Source organism: Rhincodon typus, chromosome 7, assembly GCF_021869965.1.
Source record: "Rhincodon typus isolate 14 chromosome 7, sRhiTyp1.1, whole genome shotgun sequence".
NCBI classification, from domain to species: Eukaryota; Metazoa; Chordata; class Chondrichthyes; order Orectolobiformes; family Rhincodontidae; genus Rhincodon; species Rhincodon typus.
Genome location: NC_063338.1, coordinates 56,103,049 through 56,122,969, shown reverse-complemented (window position 1 = coordinate 56,122,969; position 19,921 = coordinate 56,103,049). Strand labels below are relative to the sequence as shown.

Genomic DNA, 19,921 nt, shown 5'->3' with positions numbered 1-19,921 from the left:
AGTCAGGGAGTGTCACCACATGCAGTCAAGGGGCCAATCTAATTCCAGTTCAGGGGGTTGGCCAGGATCAGGTGCTTGACACTACCTGAGTCTGAGAATCTCTATCTTTGCAGTCTGGCGATTCATGGAATCTTAAGAAAAGTGGGAATGGGTTTCATTGGACTAGGTTATTGAGGGAATGATTACTGTGAAAGGAGTCAATTCAAAAAAGAAGGATCAGATTTCATAGAGCAAAGAAGAGGATAGGGAGGCTTATGAGAGGGATTTTCATGAGTCACTGTCACCTCTGGCTTTTACATGCAGACAGTCTATGGCCAGCAAATGCCTATAACTGAACAAGTACCTGCAGTAACATGGACTGGATAGCAATCCTATCTCAGTAACCCTAAAGATAACAGTTTCTGTTAATTAACCCTAAAGATAACAGTTTCTGTTAATTTCATTGCCATAAATCATTTCACCTCTATGGCATTTCACAATCCTCAACTCGGAAATGCTTCCAGCAACACTGATTGTCTATGTGCAAGAACCCACTAACTCACTGCTTTCCCCCTTTGACCCAAGGAATCAGGCAGCTGGAGCAGTAGGAATTTTGGCCTTCACTCATTTCCCAGTTTCAGGGTGAAGTCGATCGCACAGAGAGTGCAATCAGAGCACCCTATCATGAACCAGCAGTCTTTGTCAGCACAAAAGGATTCTGCTTGCTTAATGTTCAAATCATTTAAAACCACAACAGCCAATAAATGTAAGTCCCTGTTCGATATCGAAGGAGCTGACACGACTTGTACACCATGTAGCCCTCACAGGTGCCAGCTTCTTTTTAATGCTCTCATCCCTTAGAAGGAGAGTTGCTGGGCAACTAAAGTAACCTGTTCACACCTGGCTGATTGTACCTCTAAGAAATTCTCAGGTGGTGCTGAGGAGAGATTCAACCGGGGCCATTATAGAACAGAAATAGGCTTTCAGAAAATGAGGTTCTGATGCTTGGATTGGCCAGGCAGTGCCATGCAGTATAGTGGTGTGCTGCGCACTTCAAAATCTTAGTCACCGAAGGGGCAATGTGTTGGCAGAGGAAAAGATAGAGGGGTGAGAGAAAACCACTGAGGAGAAAAATGAGAATGACCATCTTGAGATGGGCCATCGTGATAACCAGACAAAAGAGAACAGAGAAATGGTCCCTGAGCTAGAGAGACCAGAGACAACCTCACTGTGACCCACTGCCAGGGCGACTGAGCTGGATAAAGACATTCAGTTTGTGCCATGTTTTCATTTGTTATCAGCCCTCTGCTTGCTGTATTTTGCATTTCACAAGAATTGAGTTGGTTTTGCATTTGATTTTGTTATTCATTAAAATGTTGATATTTCCTTTCAGCTGTGCATTGTTCTCCTCACCTCTGTGAAAGCTACAGTTTATGCACAAACCATGCCCTGGTCCAACATTAACACTAAAACAGCAGTGGTACAGTGTGTACTTCGACTACCTCACATTCCTGTTTACGTTCAAATTGTCTTTCTATCAAAAACATGAGGGAGTCCACTTGTAGGTGAATCCTGAATTCCCCTTGACACAGTGACTGCAGGTTTCTGGGCTGACTAGCCCATGCAAAATCATATTGAGTGCATGTATGTTAGCCTTTTTCAGTGTGGCATTTCATGAAAGTCTTCACCAGGATTCTCTGCAAGAGAGCTTATGTGTGAAATCACCCTCTGGGGAGCTGGCAGTGATATAACCCTTGCCCCTTCCCCTTAAGCCTCGCTGTAACCTACCCCAATGCAGTGTCTCACCACGTCCACATCCAGCCTCTCTGCCACCATTTAATGCTTGTGGAGTGCTATTATCTGAACTGGCAGTGATGATTTTGTTCTTCACCAATCTCTTCTTCCTCTCTCAGTCTTCCTTCCTAGCAACAAGTGCAGTCCTTGGTAATTGTAAAACATAAAAATGTAAGGAAAAGGTTGTGGCGATGGGAGGGAATGTCATCTGCAGTCTGTAAATCATAGCCAATCGTGGGAGGAAGAAGTGTCTCTTCTATAACGGCATGAAGATGAACACATATAGCTAATGCCGGTTGTGGGTGCTGCTCCCTCTGATTATGAACTAACTTGTCAAGCAAAATAGAAGGAGGTGTTGTTGGTGAGTGTGATAAAATGTGTTTGGGTTATATGACTGTTACAATTGAATAGCTGGAATCGTGGAATCAAAGAAGTGTGTGCAAGCTGTAAAGTGTTGGTGTACAGATTGCAACATTGTTAATTGTATGATGTTATGAATGTGAGATACAATTGTGGTTGGTAAAATGTATTATCGGTGGGTAATGGGGATATTGTGAATGGACCAGTGTGTGAAGCTAGTGTTGAAGCTTTTCAGTTGTTTCAGTGGCGGGAGTCCGGGAGGAAGCGCGAGGGCAGCCTGGGAAGGTGAGCTTTTCGATTATAAAGGTCTTACCTCGCGTGACTGCGGCCTTTCAGTTGTTTCAGCGGCGGGAGTCCGGGAGGAAGCGCGAGGGCAGCCTGGGAAGGTGAGCTTTTCTATTATAAAGGTCTTACCTCGCGTGACTGCGGCCTTTCAGTTGTTTCAGCGGCGGGAGTCCGGAAGGAAGCGCGAGGGCAGCCTGGGAAGGTGAGCTTTTCGATTATAAAGGTCTTACCTCGCGTGACTGCGGCCTTTCAGTTGTTTCAGCGGCGGGAGTCCGGGAGGAAGCGCGAGGGCAGCCTGGGAAGGTGAGCTTTTCGATTATATAGGTCTTACCTCGCGTGACTCCATTTTTGGAGTAAGTGAGGTAATATATTTGGGCGGTTGCTTTACCCGAAACACTACCTCGGTAGTGTCTCCCACCCATCCTCCTCCTCTAACCAAAAAAAAAGGTATGAGCGCTGATTTGATAAGGCTACTAGTATTTTTTTTTTTAATTTGTCTGTTTGGGAATTCAGAACAGTGGGAATGGATGTTAGGGCAGTTGTATGCTCCTCCTGTAGAATGTGGGAGGTAAGGGTCACCACTAGTGTCCCCACTGACTTCATCTGCGGGAAGTGCACCCAACTCCAGCTCCTCGGAAACCGTGTTAGGGAACTGGAGCTGGAGCTGGATGAACTTCGGATCATTCGGGAGGCTGAGGGGGTAATTGAGAGGAGTTACGGGGAGGTAGTCACACCTCAGGTACAGGAAAAAAGTAGATGGGTTACAGTCAGGGGACGGAAAGGGAACAGGCAGACAGTGCAGGGATCCCCTGTGGCCGTTCCCCTCAAAAACAAGTATACCGTTTTGGATACTGTTGGGGGGGGGGACTTACCAGGGGTAAGCCATGGGGTACAGGTCTCTGGCACAGAGTCTGTCCCTGTTGCTCAGAAGGGAAGGGGGGAGAGGAGGAGAGCATTAGTCATTGGGGACTCCATAGTTAGGGGGACAGATAGGAGATTCTGTGGGAACGAGAGAGACTCGCGGTTGGTGTGTTGCCTCCCAGGTTCCAGGGTCCGTGATGTCTTGGATCGTGTTTTCGGGATCCTTAAGGGGGAGGGGGAGCAGCCCCAAGTCGTGGTCCACATAGGCACCAATGACATAGGTAGGAAAAGGGATGGGGACGTAAGGCAGAAATTCAAGGAGCTAGGGTGGAAGCTTAGAGCTAGAACAAACAGAGTTGTTATCTCTGGTTTGTTACCCGTGCCACGTGCTAGTGAGGCGAGGAATAGGGAGAGAGAGCAGTTGAACACGTGGCCACAGGGATGGTGCAGGAGGGAGGGATTCAGATACCTGGATAATTGGGGCTCATTCTGGGGTAGGTGGGACCTCTACAAACGGGATGGTCTACACCTGAACCAGAGCGGTACCCATATCCTGGGGGGGAAATTTGCTAATGCTCTTCGGGAGGGTTTAAACTAATTCAACAGTGGGGTGGGAACCTGAATTGTAGCTCCAGTGTACAGGAGGTTGAGAGTAGTGAGGTCACGAATAAGGTTTCAAGGTTGCAGGAGTATACCGGCAGGCAGGAAGGTGGTTTGAAGTGTGTCTACTTCAATGCCAGGAGCATCCGGAATAAGGTGGGTGAACTTGCAGCATGGGTTGGTACCTGGGACTTCGATGTTGTGGCCATTTCGGAGACATGGATAGAGCAGGGACAGGAATGGTTGTTGCAGGTTCCGGGGTTTAGATGTTTCAGTAAGATCAGGGAAGGTGGTAAAAGAGGGGGAGGTGTGGCATTGTGAGTGAAGGACAGTATTACGGTGGCAGAAAGGACATTTGATGACAACTTGTCTACTGAGGTAGTATGGGCTGAGGTTAGAACCAGGAAAGGAGAGGTCACCCTGTTGGGAGTTTTGTATAGGCCTCCGAAAAGTTCCAGAGATGTAGAGGAAAAGATTGCAAAGATGATTCTGGATAGGAGTGAAAGTAACAGGGTAGTTGTTATGGGGGACTTTAACTTTCCAAATATTGACTGGAAACGCTATAGTTCGAGTACTTCAGATGGGTCAGTTTTTGTCCAGTGTGTGCAGGAGGGTTTCCTGACACAGTATGTAGATAGGCCAACAAGAGGCGAGGCCACATTGGATTTGGTACTGGGTAATGAACCAGGCCAGGTATTAGATTTGGAGGTAGGTGAGCACTTTGGTGATAGTGACCACAATTCGGTTACGTTTACTTTAGCGATGGAAAGGGATCAGTATATACCGCAGGGCAAGAGTTATAGCTGGGGGAAAGGCAATTATGAGGCGATGAGGCAAGATTTAGGATGCATAGGATGGAGAAGGAAACTGCAGGGGCTGGGCACAATTGAAATGTGGAGCTTGTTCAAGGAACAGCTACTGCGTGTCCTTGAGAAGTATGTACCTGTCAGGCAGGGAGGAAGTGGTCGAGCGAGGGAACCGTGGTTTACTAAAGAAGTTGAATCTCTTGTCAAGAGGAAGAAGGAGGCTTATGTAGAGATGAGGCGTGAAGGCTCAGTTAGGGCGCTTGAGAGTTACAAGTTAGCCAGGAAGGACCTAAAGAGAGAGCTAAGAAGAGCCAGGAGGGGACATGAGAAGTCTTTAGCAGGTAGGATCAAGGAAAACCCTAAAGCTTTCAATAGGTATGTCAGGAACAAAAGAATGACTAGAGTAAGATTGGGGCCGGTCAAGGACAGTAGTGGGAAGTTGTGAGTGGAGTCCGAAGAGATAAGAGAGGTGCTAACTGAATATTTTTCGTCAGTATTCACACAGGAAAAAGACAACATAGTCGAGGAGAATACTGAGATACAGTCTATTAGACTAGACGGGATTGAAGTTCATAAGGAGGAGGTGTTAGCAATTCTGGAAGGTGTGAAAATAGATAAGTCCCCTGGGCCGGATGGGATTTATCCTAGGATTCTCTGGGAAGCTAGAGAGGAGATTGCAGAGCCTTTGGCTTTGATCTTTATGTCGTCATTGTCTTCGGGAATAGTGCCAGAAGACTGGAGGAAAGCAAATGTTGTCCCCTTGTTCAAGAAGGGGAGTAGAGACAACCCTGGTAATTATAGACCAGTGAGCCTTACTTCGGTTGTGGGTAAAGTGTTGGAAAGGATTATAAGAGATAGGATTTATAATCATCTAGAAAGGAATAATTTGATTAGTGATAGTCAACACGGTTTTGTGAAGGGTAGGTCGTGCCTCACAAACCTTATTGAGCTCTTCGAGAAGGTGACCAAACAGGTGGATGAGGGTAAAGCGGTTGATGTGGTGTATATGGATTTCAGTAAAGCGTTTGATAAGGTTCCCCATGGTAGGCTATTGCAGAAAATACGGAGGCATGGGATTGAGGGTGATTTAGCGGTTTGGATCAGAAATTGGCTAGCTGTAAGAAGACAGAGGGTGGTGGTTGATGGGAAATGTTCATCCTGGAGTTCAGTTACTAGTGGTGTACCTCAAGGATCTGTTTTGGGGCCACTGCTGTTTGTCATTTTTATAAATGACCTGGATGAGGGCGTAGAAGGATGGGTTAGTAAATTTGCGGATGACACCAAAGTTGGTGGAGTTGTGGATAGTGCGGAAGGATGTTGCAGGTTACAGAGGGACATAGATAAGCTGCAGAGCTGGGCTGAGAGGTGGCAAATGGAGTTTAATGCGGAAAAGTGTGAGGTGATTCACTTTGGAAGGAGTAACAGGAATACAGAGTACTGGGCTAATGGTAAGATTCTTGGTAGTGTGGATGAGCAGAAAGATCTCGGTGTCCATGTGCATAGATCACTGAAAGTTGCCACCCAGGTTGATAGTGTTGTTAAGAAGGCGTACAGTATGTTAGGTTTTATTGGTAGAGGGATTGAGTTTCGGAGCCATGAGGTCATGTTGCAGCTGTACAAAACTCTGGTGCGGCCGCACTTGGAGTATTGCGTACAGTTCTGGTCACCGCATTATAGGAAGGATGTGGAAGCATTGGAAAGGGTGCAGAGGAGATTTACCAGGATGTTGCCTGGTATGGAGGGAAGGTCTTATGAGGAAAGGCTGAGGGTCTTGAGGCTGTTTTCGTTAGAGAGAAGAAGGTTAAGAGGTGACTTGATAGAGACATACAAGATGATCAGAGGATTAGATAGGGTGGACAGTGGGAGCCTTTTTCCTCGGATGGTGATGGCTAGCACGAGGGGACATAGCTTTAAATTGAGGGGTGATAGATATAGGACAGATGTCAGAGGTAGGTTCTTTACTCAGAGAGTAGTAAGGGCGTGGAATGCCCTGCCTGCAAAAATAGTAGACTCGCCCACTTTAAGGGCATTTAAATGGTCATTGGATAAACATATGGATGATAATGGAATAGTTTAGGTTAGATGGGCTTCAGATTGGTTTCACAGGTCGGCGCAACATCGAGGGCCGAAGGGCCTGTACTGCGCTGTAATGTTCTATGTTCTATGTTCTATGTTCTAAGTGATGTTACATGAAGCTGCCTTTAATGATGCTGACCTCTCATGTGAGGTCATTAACCGTCTTCCTGCACTCCTGTTCTGCATCCAGATCCTAAGGGCAAGACTGCTGGCATTGAGTGATATGATGAACATCTCTCACTGTATTCTTAATATTTGCTTGAAGGGGGTCCTGAAAGAGTATCTCTCACTCTTCCTGTGTACCTCTTGCATCAGAGTGCCCTGGCATACTCTTTGGCTCATTGTACTATTTTTGAGGGCTTTCTCTTCCCTTTAGTTCCTCTTTTATTACTTTCAGCCCTTAATGAAGCCAGATTACGCCTCAAAAAAGAACAACCAAAATAATTGCAGATGCTGTAAATCAGAAACAAAACCAGAAATTGCTGGAAAAGCTAGGCAGGTCTGGCAGCGTCTGTGGAGAGAAATCAGAGTTAATGTTTTGGCTTGAGTGACCCTTCCTCAGAACTGATGCTGCCAGACCTGCTGAGCTTTTCCAGCAATTTCTGGTTTTGTTTCAAAAAAGAACAAGCTGGCTTTAAGTAATACAGGCTGGTTAATGTGTTTCAGGTCTCACATGAATGAAGGCATGCAACAATAATGACATCAGCGCTGTGCTGCAATCCACAATGACTTTATAATTAGAAGGCAACACAAAATTTGTTAATTGTACTTTGGAATCCCATGCCCAATACTGAGACTATCATTTAGCTCCATATATATTCCTCAGTGAGGAGAATAATGGGGGTGCATGTTTGATGTATATTCTTTGCATCCGCATCCACATCACACGAGTTGCATATGACTTTTGTCTAGCCATCTTTTGTGTGTGTATGCAGGTTGGGCTATCAACTCATGGAACTCTCAGCATGATCCTGTGCAACCAGTAAGTTAACTTGTTTTTATATCTAAATAAAACAGCGACACTCAGAAATGCATGGTTTTGACTACTCTATAAAGTGATATTGAAAGAATCCTTTAATCAAATGCTTTGCAGAGAGTATCAAAGGTAACATGTCAGTGGTTAGCATGTTGGCAAAGTACTGGAGGTGGCTGGCACCCTTATTCTTTGGCAAATCATAAGTAACTTCAGTGAATGGAGAAAAAGTAGGCAAAAGGAGTAGAAATCTAAGTGATTTCAAAAATGAACTGATAGTTTTGGTTCTGCTTCCCATGGTGTCCATGAGAACAATATCTTACAGATTCTAACATTCAATAGGGATATTGTTGAAAAATAATTTAAATCTTATTTTGTATCTTTAGAGATTGATGTGAAAGACTTATATCCAAGCACATCTTCTGGATTGCAAATGGCTGCAACAGACATTATTGGTGCAAAGTCCTCTAGGCATTCTGATCAAGGTAATCAATAAAACTAATAGGTGCAAATGCAATGAATAATAGCAACATTTAACATTGCTAAGAATTATGTCTTAAATATAAACCAATTCAATTTTTCTTTATTTTTATAGTTAAAAATATAGTTAATATTCAAAATTTCTTGTTATGATATTTAAAAAATTTTTTTGCACCCATGCACAGTGGGAAAGTGTTCTTGCTTGACTCTGGAGCAGTATTTTAGAAGTTCCCATGCCCCCATGTTTAGTGAGCTCAACTATTGGCGATGGCAGTCAAACATGGTTGGTGGATTTTTCTTTTCAGTTTCTGTCCATTCAAAGTTCCCAGGGATGTAAATAATGCACATCCTAAGGATGTCAAGTTTATATTTGCTCAACTTATTTAATGGTCAAGGAATGTTCTCCTTAGTTGCATATTAACTTGATCTTTGAGGACTTTGAATTCAAAGTGTCAAATCTTTAGAAGTGAGAATTAATGTGAAATACTGACTTCCACATGAGCTCATCTAAGAAGGAAGTAGAGCTGCTAGGAAAACTGAATTTGGTTATCTAGAATCCAGTCAGATTTCAGAAGGTAATTTCTTAATGCCATGGACTAAGCCTGAAAATAAGAGAGATTGGAGGAGTAACATCCCATGCCTGTCAATTGCTGTAAAAGATGTGAAAGCCTATTTGACTTTCCAGCAATCATGCAGCTGATTGGTTGTCAGTGGGACTTCTACCAGTATTAGGATCTGAGATGAGGAAGCATCAGCCACCAAAAGTTGCCTGACAATCAGCAACTTGCAGCTGGAGAATCTAGCAGCACCACAAAGAGACCCTGGCTGCTGCTGGTAGAATATGTCCCCTTAGATGGAGGTTCACATGCATAAAAGGTAAGTATTGTTTGTGGGAGAGGGGCGGTGTCATGGGATGGGAATTGCAGGGAGTAGGAGGCAGAGGGATTAAAAGGAAAGTCAGGGGTTGACTCACAGCAGCTAACCCCTGCTCAATGTCCAGTCCCCCAATATACATGGATTAGCATAGATTGAGTGACCAGTTCTGCATTTGACAGACTGCCTGCATTGTTAACCAGTTGAGTAGGCTGACTGTACTCATATCACCTAACATTAAAAGATTTGCAGGTTGTGTGGGAATAGGCCCTTAAGTGGTCACTAATTGGCCACTTAATGGACTCAGTTGGCAGAGGGATGGAAGGTAGAGGCTGGGACTTCCTGCTCAAAACCTAATTTGGGTGGATGTTGAAAGGTGATGGATCATCTATCATTTCATATAATTGAGTTCTATTCCCATCCCCAGGCTCTGTACTTCCAATCTTGGAAGATTCTGCACTGTAGTTTCATGATCATTTAATTCCTTTCCTCTTCTGGTTGCAGGACTTTCATGTCTTGAGCAGAATAAATGAAAAAGAGAAGTGAAGACAAGAGACAATGCACAAAGTAGAGCAGAATCAAAGTAAATGTGTTTTGAAATGATCCTCAACTTGGCATGTAGAGTTTGTGGGATGAGAGAAGTCAGATTGAGTACAGGAGCAGGGATGTTTTGCTCACCAGGTCCTTGTTGAGACAACACCTGGAGTGTTGTATGTACTTTGATCTCCTTACCTGAGGAACAATGTCCTTGATATAAAGGAAAGAGCAGTTAAGCTTTACCAGGCTGATTCCTGGGATGGTGGAACTGATGTATGAGGAGTAGTTGAATCGGTGGACTTCAGAAGAATGAGAGGGATTATACCGAAACCTGGAGAGGGTAGATGCAGGAAGGATGTTCTCGATGGTGGGGGAGTCCAGAACCAGGAGTCAGAGTCTAAATTGACAAGATAGGCCATTTGGGACTGAGATGAAGAGAAATTTCTTCACTGAGAGAATGGTGAGCCAGTGGAATTCTCAACCACAGAAAACAGATGAGGCCAAAACTAGCATGATTTCAAGAGGAGGTTGAATAGCACTTGGAGGCTAAAGGATATGAGGGAAAAGTGGGAACAAGCTATTGAGTTGGATGATCAACCAAGGTCATAATGAATGGCAGAGCAGGCTCAAAGGGCCAAATGGCCTGCTTCTGCTCCTGTTATCTGTTTCTATGTTTCTACTGTAAAACAGTGAGAGAAAATCAGATATAAATAAATATTGCTCAGTGCAAAGTCCAGCTTTGCTAGTGACCAAGTCTTCCACTCTGCTCCTTTCAGTTTGTACTCTACTGGAAGGCAAGGCACGCTAATATTCACTGATTTTCAGCCTGCTCCTTAATGGTATGGACCATCTCCACCTGCAGGAAAATAGGAATTGTATGGCATTGTGTTGTCAAGGTTGAATTGCTGCCAGTATTTGTGTATGAGGCATGAGTTTGGGTATTTAAGTTTGTGATACAGCTGTGTGCAATGGTAGTTTGGTATTATTTATTTATAATCGTGGGTTTCTCTGGCAAGTGCAGCATTTATTGCCTGACCCTGTCCAACTGATGGCTTGCTAGGCCAATTCAAAGAGCATTTAAGGATCAACCACCTTACCATAAAGATTTACAGATTTTGTTTCGTTAAGGATAGTAATTAAATGAGTAGGTTTTTATTAGTCTGATGGTGATTGTTTATATTCTAGCTTTTCATTCGAAATGTATTTATTTATTTATTTATTTAAATTCTCCAGCTGCCTTGGGGTCATTTAAATCATGCATCTGGATTATTATATCAGACCCCTAAATTACTTGTCCGATAACATAGCCATTATTCTACATACCCCTAAAGGCGCAGGTGAGGTGAAAATTATTAAATAAATTGCAGTGTGCTAACTGCATCAGCCCATGCAGTCAACTTAGAGAAATAATGAGTGTGGCTATTGCAATAAATTGAATGCTGAATGATGCAACTATGACGAGAAGGTATTTAAAAAGTGGTCTTAGGACTATTGTGAAACTATTAAACATTTTATGATATTTATGGCCTCAGTAATGCTGCTCACATCAACCACAGTTCTGCTTTCTTCTCTTCACTTTCTCTGTGAGTTTGGAGGGTCTTCTGCCCCTCGTGTTAAAGGATGTCTATCCTCTTCTCAATCTCCTACACAAAGACACTGCAGCATGGGAGAAGTTCTGAAGAAGAGTCAGATTGGATTTGAAACATTTAACTCTGATTTTCTCTCCAGAGATGCTGCTAGACATGTTGAGTTTCTCCAGCACTTTCTGTTTTTATTTTGTATGGGAGAACCTGGAAGTCCAATTTCTTGCAATTCCAATCATTTTGGTGTTTTTCTTTTGAATTCTTCAGAGCCATTCTTTCAGTCTTTGAGGATTGTGATTTTTTTTCCCAATGTCAGCATCATTCCCATTCTCCCCCCTCATGCAATGTACAGCCAGTAAACTGTTGGCTGTAGACAGATTGTTTAAATGAGCAGATCAAGTATATTTCATGTGCATGTCTATACTCCTAATATATATCATCAGTTAATAGTGCACCATCCACACAATGCAGATTTATCCATGCTATTGAATTTCTAGGGCACTGATTTGCAATATTTAAAAAAAAAAGCCTGTTTTGAATATAGTCATGCTATGCTATTTTAATCTTTCAGCTCCAGTCATCAAAAGTATGCAAGTACCAGCTGGCAGGTAATATGGCATATGTTAAAGCTTTGGAGCTTATCAGCTGCTTCTAAGAGATAAGATATTATTAACTAAGGTAGAAGCCCACAGAAATGAGGGCAAATTATAGACATGGGTGAGAAATTAGTGGGGGGGCAGGCGACAGAATGTAGAGATAACGGGTAGGTGCTCAAATTGGCAGGATGTGACAAGCGGTGTCCCACAAGGATCTGTATTAGGGCCTTAAATATTCTAATTATTTATTAACAACTTGAATAATAGATGGTTATATGTATCCCAGTTTGCTGATGACACAAAGTTGGGCGGTACTGTTGACATTGTGGATGACAGCATAAAATTACAAAAGAATATTGATAGACTAACTGAACGGGCAAAACTTTGGCAGATGGAGTTCAATATAATGCTAGCCTTTCTATCTAGAGGACTGGAGTATAAGGATGCAGAAGTTTTGCTGCAGCTGTAAAAAAGAACCCTGGTTAGATCCCACTCAGAGTACTGTGAGCAGAGCTGGACACCACACCTTAGAAAGAGTATATTGGCTTTGGAGGGAGTACAAAGTAAGTTTACAAGAATGATATAGGTGTTCTGTATAATTTAGAAGGTTAAGGGGTGATCTGATTGGTGTCTTCCAAACATTAATAGGAAAAGACAGAGTAGATAAAGACAAACTATTAATACAGGCTGGAGATGCTGGACATAAGGTGCATAGTCTAAAAATTAGGGCCAAACCAAACCATAAAGGGTGGTAGAGGTTCGAAACTCTCTTCCACAAATAGCAGTGGATGCTGGATGAGTTGTTAATTTTAAAATGGAGACAGATAAATTTTCTAAGGCTTTGGAGTAGATTTGTAGCTCAGGTTGTGGATGCTGTGGTTGGTTGGCTCACGGAGCTGGTTCGTTGTTCCGCAGACGTTTCATTACCCTGCTGGGTAACATCAATAAACACATAGAACTCGACCCCATATACACTCCACTACGAAGAAAAACCGTAAGTGAGGTAATCCAGCTCAACGGACCCTACAGTTTAAAAACCAGGTGGGAAAACACAACGGCGCTTCATCAGAGGCTGCACTGATGATGTTACCCAGCAGGGTAATGAAATGTCTGCGGAACAACAAACCAGCTTGGCGAGCCAACCAACCTCAATAGATAAATTTTGTTAAGCAAACGTATTAAAGGATATGGGACAAAGGCAGATGTATGGAAGTAAGCCACAGATTGGACATGATCTCATTGAATAGTGGAACAGGCTGAATGGCCTACTCCTGTTCACGTTCTTATGTTTTGTCCGATGGTATAATAATTATAAATTTGCTCCTTAACAGTCATGATTTTGAATTCATTGTAAAGATGGATAAGATCCTCAGAAACTGTGAGGGGAACAATAACCTTTATGCCAATGACTGCGAATGTAAACCAATAATGGATTCTGTTTACTGTTCCCTTGTTCGTCACTGGATGGGAGCTGGAAATGTGGTTAAGACATTCTTCTACCTACTTGAAACTGCAGCAGCGGCGTTGTATTTATCCAATAACTTGATGGTATGTCTTTAGAAAGCGTGCATATTTAAATAACTGCTTTTTTAAATATGCTTTAAAAAGCAATGTAATGTCTGTAAGTAAACTTTGGATGCATAGCAAAAGTATCGCAAATGTCCTCATGTCCCATGGAATTGAAGGTCAAGAGCATCTGCTTTTCAACTGACAACTCATAAAACAATGCAATAAAAAGTGCTATGACTTTCAGATCTTATTCAAAAATTTTGGACATATAAGAAAGAAATGAGGAAATTAATATAAAAGCTCCAAAAATATTTAAAGTATTTTAAGTGTGTAATTTTGCTTGAAGTGCTAATGTGGAGATATTTCTTTCCTCCTCCATGTGGCTGGAACCTAATTATTTTAAAACCTTTTAATTTATTTCCATTGATGTGCTCTTTACAGTCATAGTTCAAAACTTCAAAAGTGAAGCAAGAATAGGGAACTGGATGTAGGTTACTTACACCTTTACTGCTTGGTTGCTAACCGGGGGTGAATCACCTGACTGTAAAGAGCCCATTGATGAAAATAAAATAAAAGATTTTACAATGAATGGGTGCCAGCCAAGTGGTGGAGGAAAGAAATACCTCCATATTGGCGCTTCAATCAAAATTACATGCTTAAAAAACACTTTAAATACACTTCATAATTCTTTACTCATAGCTTTTATTAGTATTTTTGCCATTATCTTTATAGATAACAAGAAAGCTTTGTGATATTAAGTTGAATTGCGCACATAATCAGCATGCCAATTTCTCAACTTATTGGCTTATGAAATTGTCTCAATATTATGCTTTGATGAACTGCTTTTCTGAGGAAGGATGCTCTTGCTCTCGAGGGATGCAGCGAAGGTTTACCAGGCTGATTCCAGGGATGTGGGTCTGACATATGAGGAGAGATTGATTAGGTTGGGATTGTTTTCACTGCAGTTAAGATGAATGAAGGGGGATCTCATAGAGACTTATAAGATCCTAACAGGAATGGACAGAGTAGATGCAGGGAGGATGTTCCGGATGGTGGGTGTGTCCAGAACCAGGGGTCACAGTGTGAGGATTCAGGGTAGACAATTTAAGACAAAAATGAGGAGACATTTCTTCACCCAAAGAGTGATGAGCATTTATTGGCAACTGGACAGCATATCATTGGACAGCTGAAGTTTTGTACATGATGGCATCACACTGTTATGGTAGAAGAAGTTTAAGGTACGGCATGTAAGTAGTGACTACTATGGGCGAATGTAAACACCCAAGTTAAGATATAAAGGGAGTCAATGAGGAATCAAAGGAGTCAAAGGGAATTTGTTACCACAGGAAGTAGTTGATGCCAAAACATTGAATGTATTCAAGAGGTGACTAGATACAGCACTTGAGGCAAATGGGATCAAAGGTTATGGGGAGAAAGCAGGATTAGGCTATTGAGTTTGGACGATCAGCCATGATCGTGAAGAATGACGGAGCAGGCTTGAAGGGCTGAATGGCTTCCTCCTGTTCCTATCTTCTATGTTTCTTTTTATAACTTAATGTTCTATTCATTTACTGACTCCTTAAAAAGGGATGCAGAATTAAAATGAGAGATTACTATAATTTGGAGAAACAGATGCTATGAAAGCAAAGGAAAACTTAAAGATGCATGACCTGCAACATTAGCATTGTTCACTTATTAGTATTAGTGCTGTACAATGCCATACAAGACTAATGGAGTCAGAGTTAAAAGTCACTCTGTAATTCTTCATACCAGTACTTAGGTTTCCTTCATCTGTCACCTTTGGTCTTTCCTCATCTCGGAACACTATCTTGCCCTATGTTTTGTCCACAAATAATGTGATACTCTTGAAAGCGTGTGAGCTAAAAATTCACGGGGTTATCTATTCCAATGTTCAACCCAAGAGTTGGGTCTTCTTGCAGCCAATGGTCTGTCAAGGAATGGAGAGCCAGCTAACTTAAATAATGAGGAGTATTTCAGTAGTGAAATTCCCACATAACAAAGGTGTACCACATTGATGGGGAGAGGGACTGTGGGAGAAAGTGCAATTTCATGCAGAGACTTCTAAAAAGCCTGGCAAGAATGAGGTTTATAGCAGAAACTGGTTCAGCAGCAAGCTTATGAAAATATTATATTGAGGTAACTATCAGGCATACGTGATAGGGTGTTCATGAAGTATTTCCAGCACTTGGAGATCCTGCTATAGTACACATGCAACTTTGCCCCCTCACCCCTCACTCCCATCCACCTCCTCCCTTTTCTTCAAGTCTCCAGCCAGCAACACTGGAAAAGGCCAGCATAGAAAAATACCAAATTTTATTGGGACTATGCCAGAGGCACTCTTCCAGTGTAAGTGTGAAACTGTTGTGTGTGAATCGAAGGGAGCCTCAGAAAAATGTCTGACATTTCAGGTAGAAGCAAGTCACAGAAACACAGGGGTGAATTTTATCTAAACAGGCAGACAGAGTTTAGCCTGTAAACTTTTTCATTGCCCTTCAACACAGTTTCAGTATTAGCTTCAGCTTCTGGGTTACCTGGTCAATCAGAGGAGGCAGATAGGATAACACACCAAATCGATTGAGAGATTTCTCATTAAAGGCACCTGGGTTTGTGTCAGAATAGCTGAGCTGTCCATTGATTCTTGTAGCTTCAGCAACCATAGGATTGGACTCTTAGGAGGGCCTCCAAACCCCCGTCCCGCACTCCAAACACATACCTGCAAAATCCAAGGTGCTGAACTGAGGTGATGAATCTCAGTAATGGAAGCAAGAGGCTAGTGTTTCAAATCAAACAGATCTGAGGAACTGGACAGCAGGAATTTTGTTCCTCAAACCTGGAGAACATGCATCAAGAAGTTCTAGGACTCAGGGGAGATGAGTGGCTTAGCACCTGCTGATATTCAGCACCACGCACTGATTTCCCAACATCTTCTGTGCAACACTGCTCAGCACAGAACATTTACAACTGCACTCATTTCTATCTCTTGCTCTATCTCGCCCCCGCCAGCTTCCTCCTGACATTTCCATCTGAATAGCCAACATTCAAACACACCCTTGCCTTCTTGCCATCTCACACACGCCTCTTAATTACCTTCATAAACCTTCCCCTTCATATGTCTATTTCTCACTCTGCTTTTGCTTTATGCAGGAAAACAGAGCACAGAACTCCAGGGATAGGCAGAAAACTGGGATTTGAGGCATGAAGGATAAGAAGTGGGAAATGATGATAAACACCTCGACAGCCACTAGCAATGTATGCCCACCTGGGAAAGAGGTACAGTTCTGGGAGGGTGTTGCTGTCAGTAACGAGATGCCACTACAAGTCTGATCTTTCTGGGGCACTAGTGCAAGTTGACAGAGTTGGTCCTCTGCCTGTGTACCCTTTTTCTGGAATGGCACCTCCTTCAGCTGGATCATTGCCCATACCTCCTCTTGCATAGAGCAACACGTAGCTGATGAGAAGGCAGCCAGTGCTGTTTCAGATGTTGTTCCTGTTGTTGTTCATGTTGCTGGTGCTGCTTCTCTTGTTCCTCAGCAGATGCACAGAGTAGAGCTGCCAAGAAGGCTGATAATAATGAAATTGCAGCTAAAGGTAAGTGAAGTTCGAGACAGGTGAACTCACTTCCATGAAGTTGCAATTCACTTGTCAAGAAAAAGATGAAGAGCCATGAACATGAGCCTCACCAAGGCAAGGCTGTGGCTAGTGAGTTTCACTGTTTAGGGCTTGACTGGTAGTTGGCTCTGGTTTGTTCCATGCAGCTCATCAATCCCATATGCTGGGTTAAAACCTGAATTGGATGGCTCTTTTATCCAATAATTGCATAAGGATTCTCCACATGCCTACAGGTGTGCTGAGATTAAATCTGGAAGCGAAGTCATTGACTCCCTTTATATCTTAACTTGGGTGTTTACATTCGCCCGTAGTAGTCACTACTTACATGCCGTACCTTAAACTTCTTCCACCATAACAGTGTGATGCCATCATATACAAAACTTCAGCTGTCCAATGATATGCTGTCCAGTTGCCAATAAATGGCATTCAAATTGAAGCCAATGGCATATTACAAAGTTTGTTAACAGAAATATTATTACAATCTAGTAAGCAGTTTTATTCTTAGCAGAAGTGCCAATCATTTGACATGAAAGGAGTGTGGAAGATGCACTTCAGTGTGGAAACAAATGCCAAATCTATTCAAACTTATTACAAAGAAGCTTCTTAAAAAATAGAGGAAGGGTCATTTCAAATATTAAAGAGGTCATCTGCTGTGCGGAACAAGCTATAGACACACAGGAAAGGCCTAGCCATAGGAGATAGCAAGGACAGAGCAGGTTCCAAGTTTGCAGGAGCATGATTAAAGGGTTACCATTTTGTTCCCATGATATAGCAAAAGCTCACGTACTTCTGCAGGCTTCCCAGTTCTTCCCATTTGCCTTCTTTTATCTTGAAGTATTATCACGGCGGATGGTTAATTATATAATGGGAAGGAGGAAGAGAATGATGAAGGAGTCCCTAAAAACAATTTTGTGTTTTTGTTTCTATCCAACCCCTTGAATATTAACCCCATGTCACTTTTTCTTACTTTCATACATAAAAATATTTTTACCTGGGGAACTTAAATAATGTTCATAAGAATGCGAATGGATTCCCAAATCCAATTTAATTTTAATCGTAAATCCAAGGCCACTCCAGGTTTGAATGTTTTTAGACAAAGTTCACCCATGTATTAAGATATCAAAATAAGTACAACAGTCATTACACTTAACCAAACAGCGGACTCAGCTCTTCACAATGGAAATTGATCAATAATTGAATTAAGTGCTGTCTCTTCGTCTTTCTGCACATACAACCATTGAAAAGTAGACCACATTAACCCTTTCAAACCACAACCAATAGCTGAATGGTTGCATGATCAATTCTGTCATTATATTTTGATTGGTGTGCGTGAGCAAGTCTCATTTCTAATTGGCTTTTAAGGGTGATAGATATTGACTGATGTCACCTCCCTCCATTTCCTGACTGGTTCCTTAACGTGCCAATTCCTCGTCATTACGACCTGTTACTCTTACTTTCATGACTCCTTGCTAAGATAAGAGCATATTTTATGAACTTTTTTATGCTAATTTATTTAGGATAGTGTGATGTATATTGTCAGGAACCCATGATTATTACTCTGAGCTCATTGTCTTAATTTTTGATAGATTTGTAAGAGACCCTTATTAAATCAAACCCCTCATTAGTCAATGCTTGTTTTAGAGGCTAATTGCTGGAAGGTTACAAAGTATTAATATAAGCAATTACAAAAGTAAATAATACTTAATTTATACATTAAATTTACAAAGATTGAGGTAATGAGATATCCTTATATATTCAGTTAATACATTGTCTTGCGTCATAAAATTCTGATGGATTATACAGGTTAAAAATGAAAACACACTTACTGTTACACGAGTTAATTCTAATATAAAGAATTCATCTAGTCTCGTGTAATTGTTTCTCTTCTAAGATATTATGAGTGAAAACAAAGCCAGTGTAGAGCACACCTATTATTATTTTTCCTTCTGTAAGCTGTAACTGGCTCTCTTGATAATACCACATTTTTCCTGGCAAGGAATTAACAATCTAGCAACATGTAAACAATCTTATTCAACTCAAATGAGGTGAAGCAAAGTTACATGATATTGAAGTATTAGAATCTACATCAGTTGCATTGAGCAGAATAATACAGTAATAGATTAATCAATCAATATTATCAAAGTCAACTAAATTCATAAAATACCAATTTCTGTACTAGTCTTGCAAAGCTGCACCAGATGACTTACAAAGCATGAGTGACTATGAAGAGTAGGGAGTAAATGGTGATATACTACCCCCACAGCAGAGGCTAAACTGTTTATAGGCACCCAAATGACAGAGGTTGGATTTGTATTGGCTCTGGACTGTAGGTGATGTAGGTTGAACTGTTTCTGATTCATCCTATAAAGAAGCTCCACTCCACTGAGAAGCTTTTTGGATATGGGGTGCAGTATTGTGGCAAGGAAGATGGTAAAGAGTATTGATTTAATGACATAGCCTTGCTTGAACCTGGTTTGCATGCACATTGCGTCTGTAGTGAATTCATCGGTGAGGACCATGGCTTATTTGTCATACAGATGGTAGCATATGGTGACAAATTTCTTCAAGCAGCCAAATTTGAGAAGGATACTGTGCACCCTCTCATGGGTGACAGATTTCCATCTATCCTCTAGTACAAAGTTGTACTGCAGAAGCAAACAATTGTTCTTTGACGAACTTGACACTGCTTTTAGCAGAGTCCCTAAATCAGAACATTTTGACTTAATGGGGATTTCAACCCCAACATGAGTGAGGACAATGAGACGTTGCCGTCCTGCCTCAGATATCACAGCATGGGAAAACAAACTAGAATGGAAGGAGACTACTGTTACGATGAGGCTTGTGTAACTAACACATTCTTGCAGAACAAAAATGTCCTGAAGGCATCCAAGATCAGGCAATTGGCACCAGCTAAATCTGACCATCACCAAATGAACACCATCGCAACACACACAGCAACTATAGTTCTAATTGTGAAAC

General features: G+C 42.0%; 1 protein-coding gene across 1 annotated transcript in view; it reads left to right on the top strand.

The window, feature by feature from the left end:
* LOC109914308 (adenylate cyclase 10) overlaps window positions 1-19,921 on the top strand; it is a 185,769-nt gene that overhangs the window by 119,046 nt on the left and 46,802 nt on the right. The window contains exons 21-23 of the mRNA XM_048599218.1: window positions 8,121-8,219; window positions 11,779-11,815; window positions 13,135-13,351. Coding sequence (XP_048455175.1) covers window positions 8,121-8,219; window positions 11,779-11,815; window positions 13,135-13,351 — 353 coding nt within the window. The remainder of the gene's footprint in view (window positions 1-8,120; window positions 8,220-11,778; window positions 11,816-13,134; window positions 13,352-19,921) is intronic.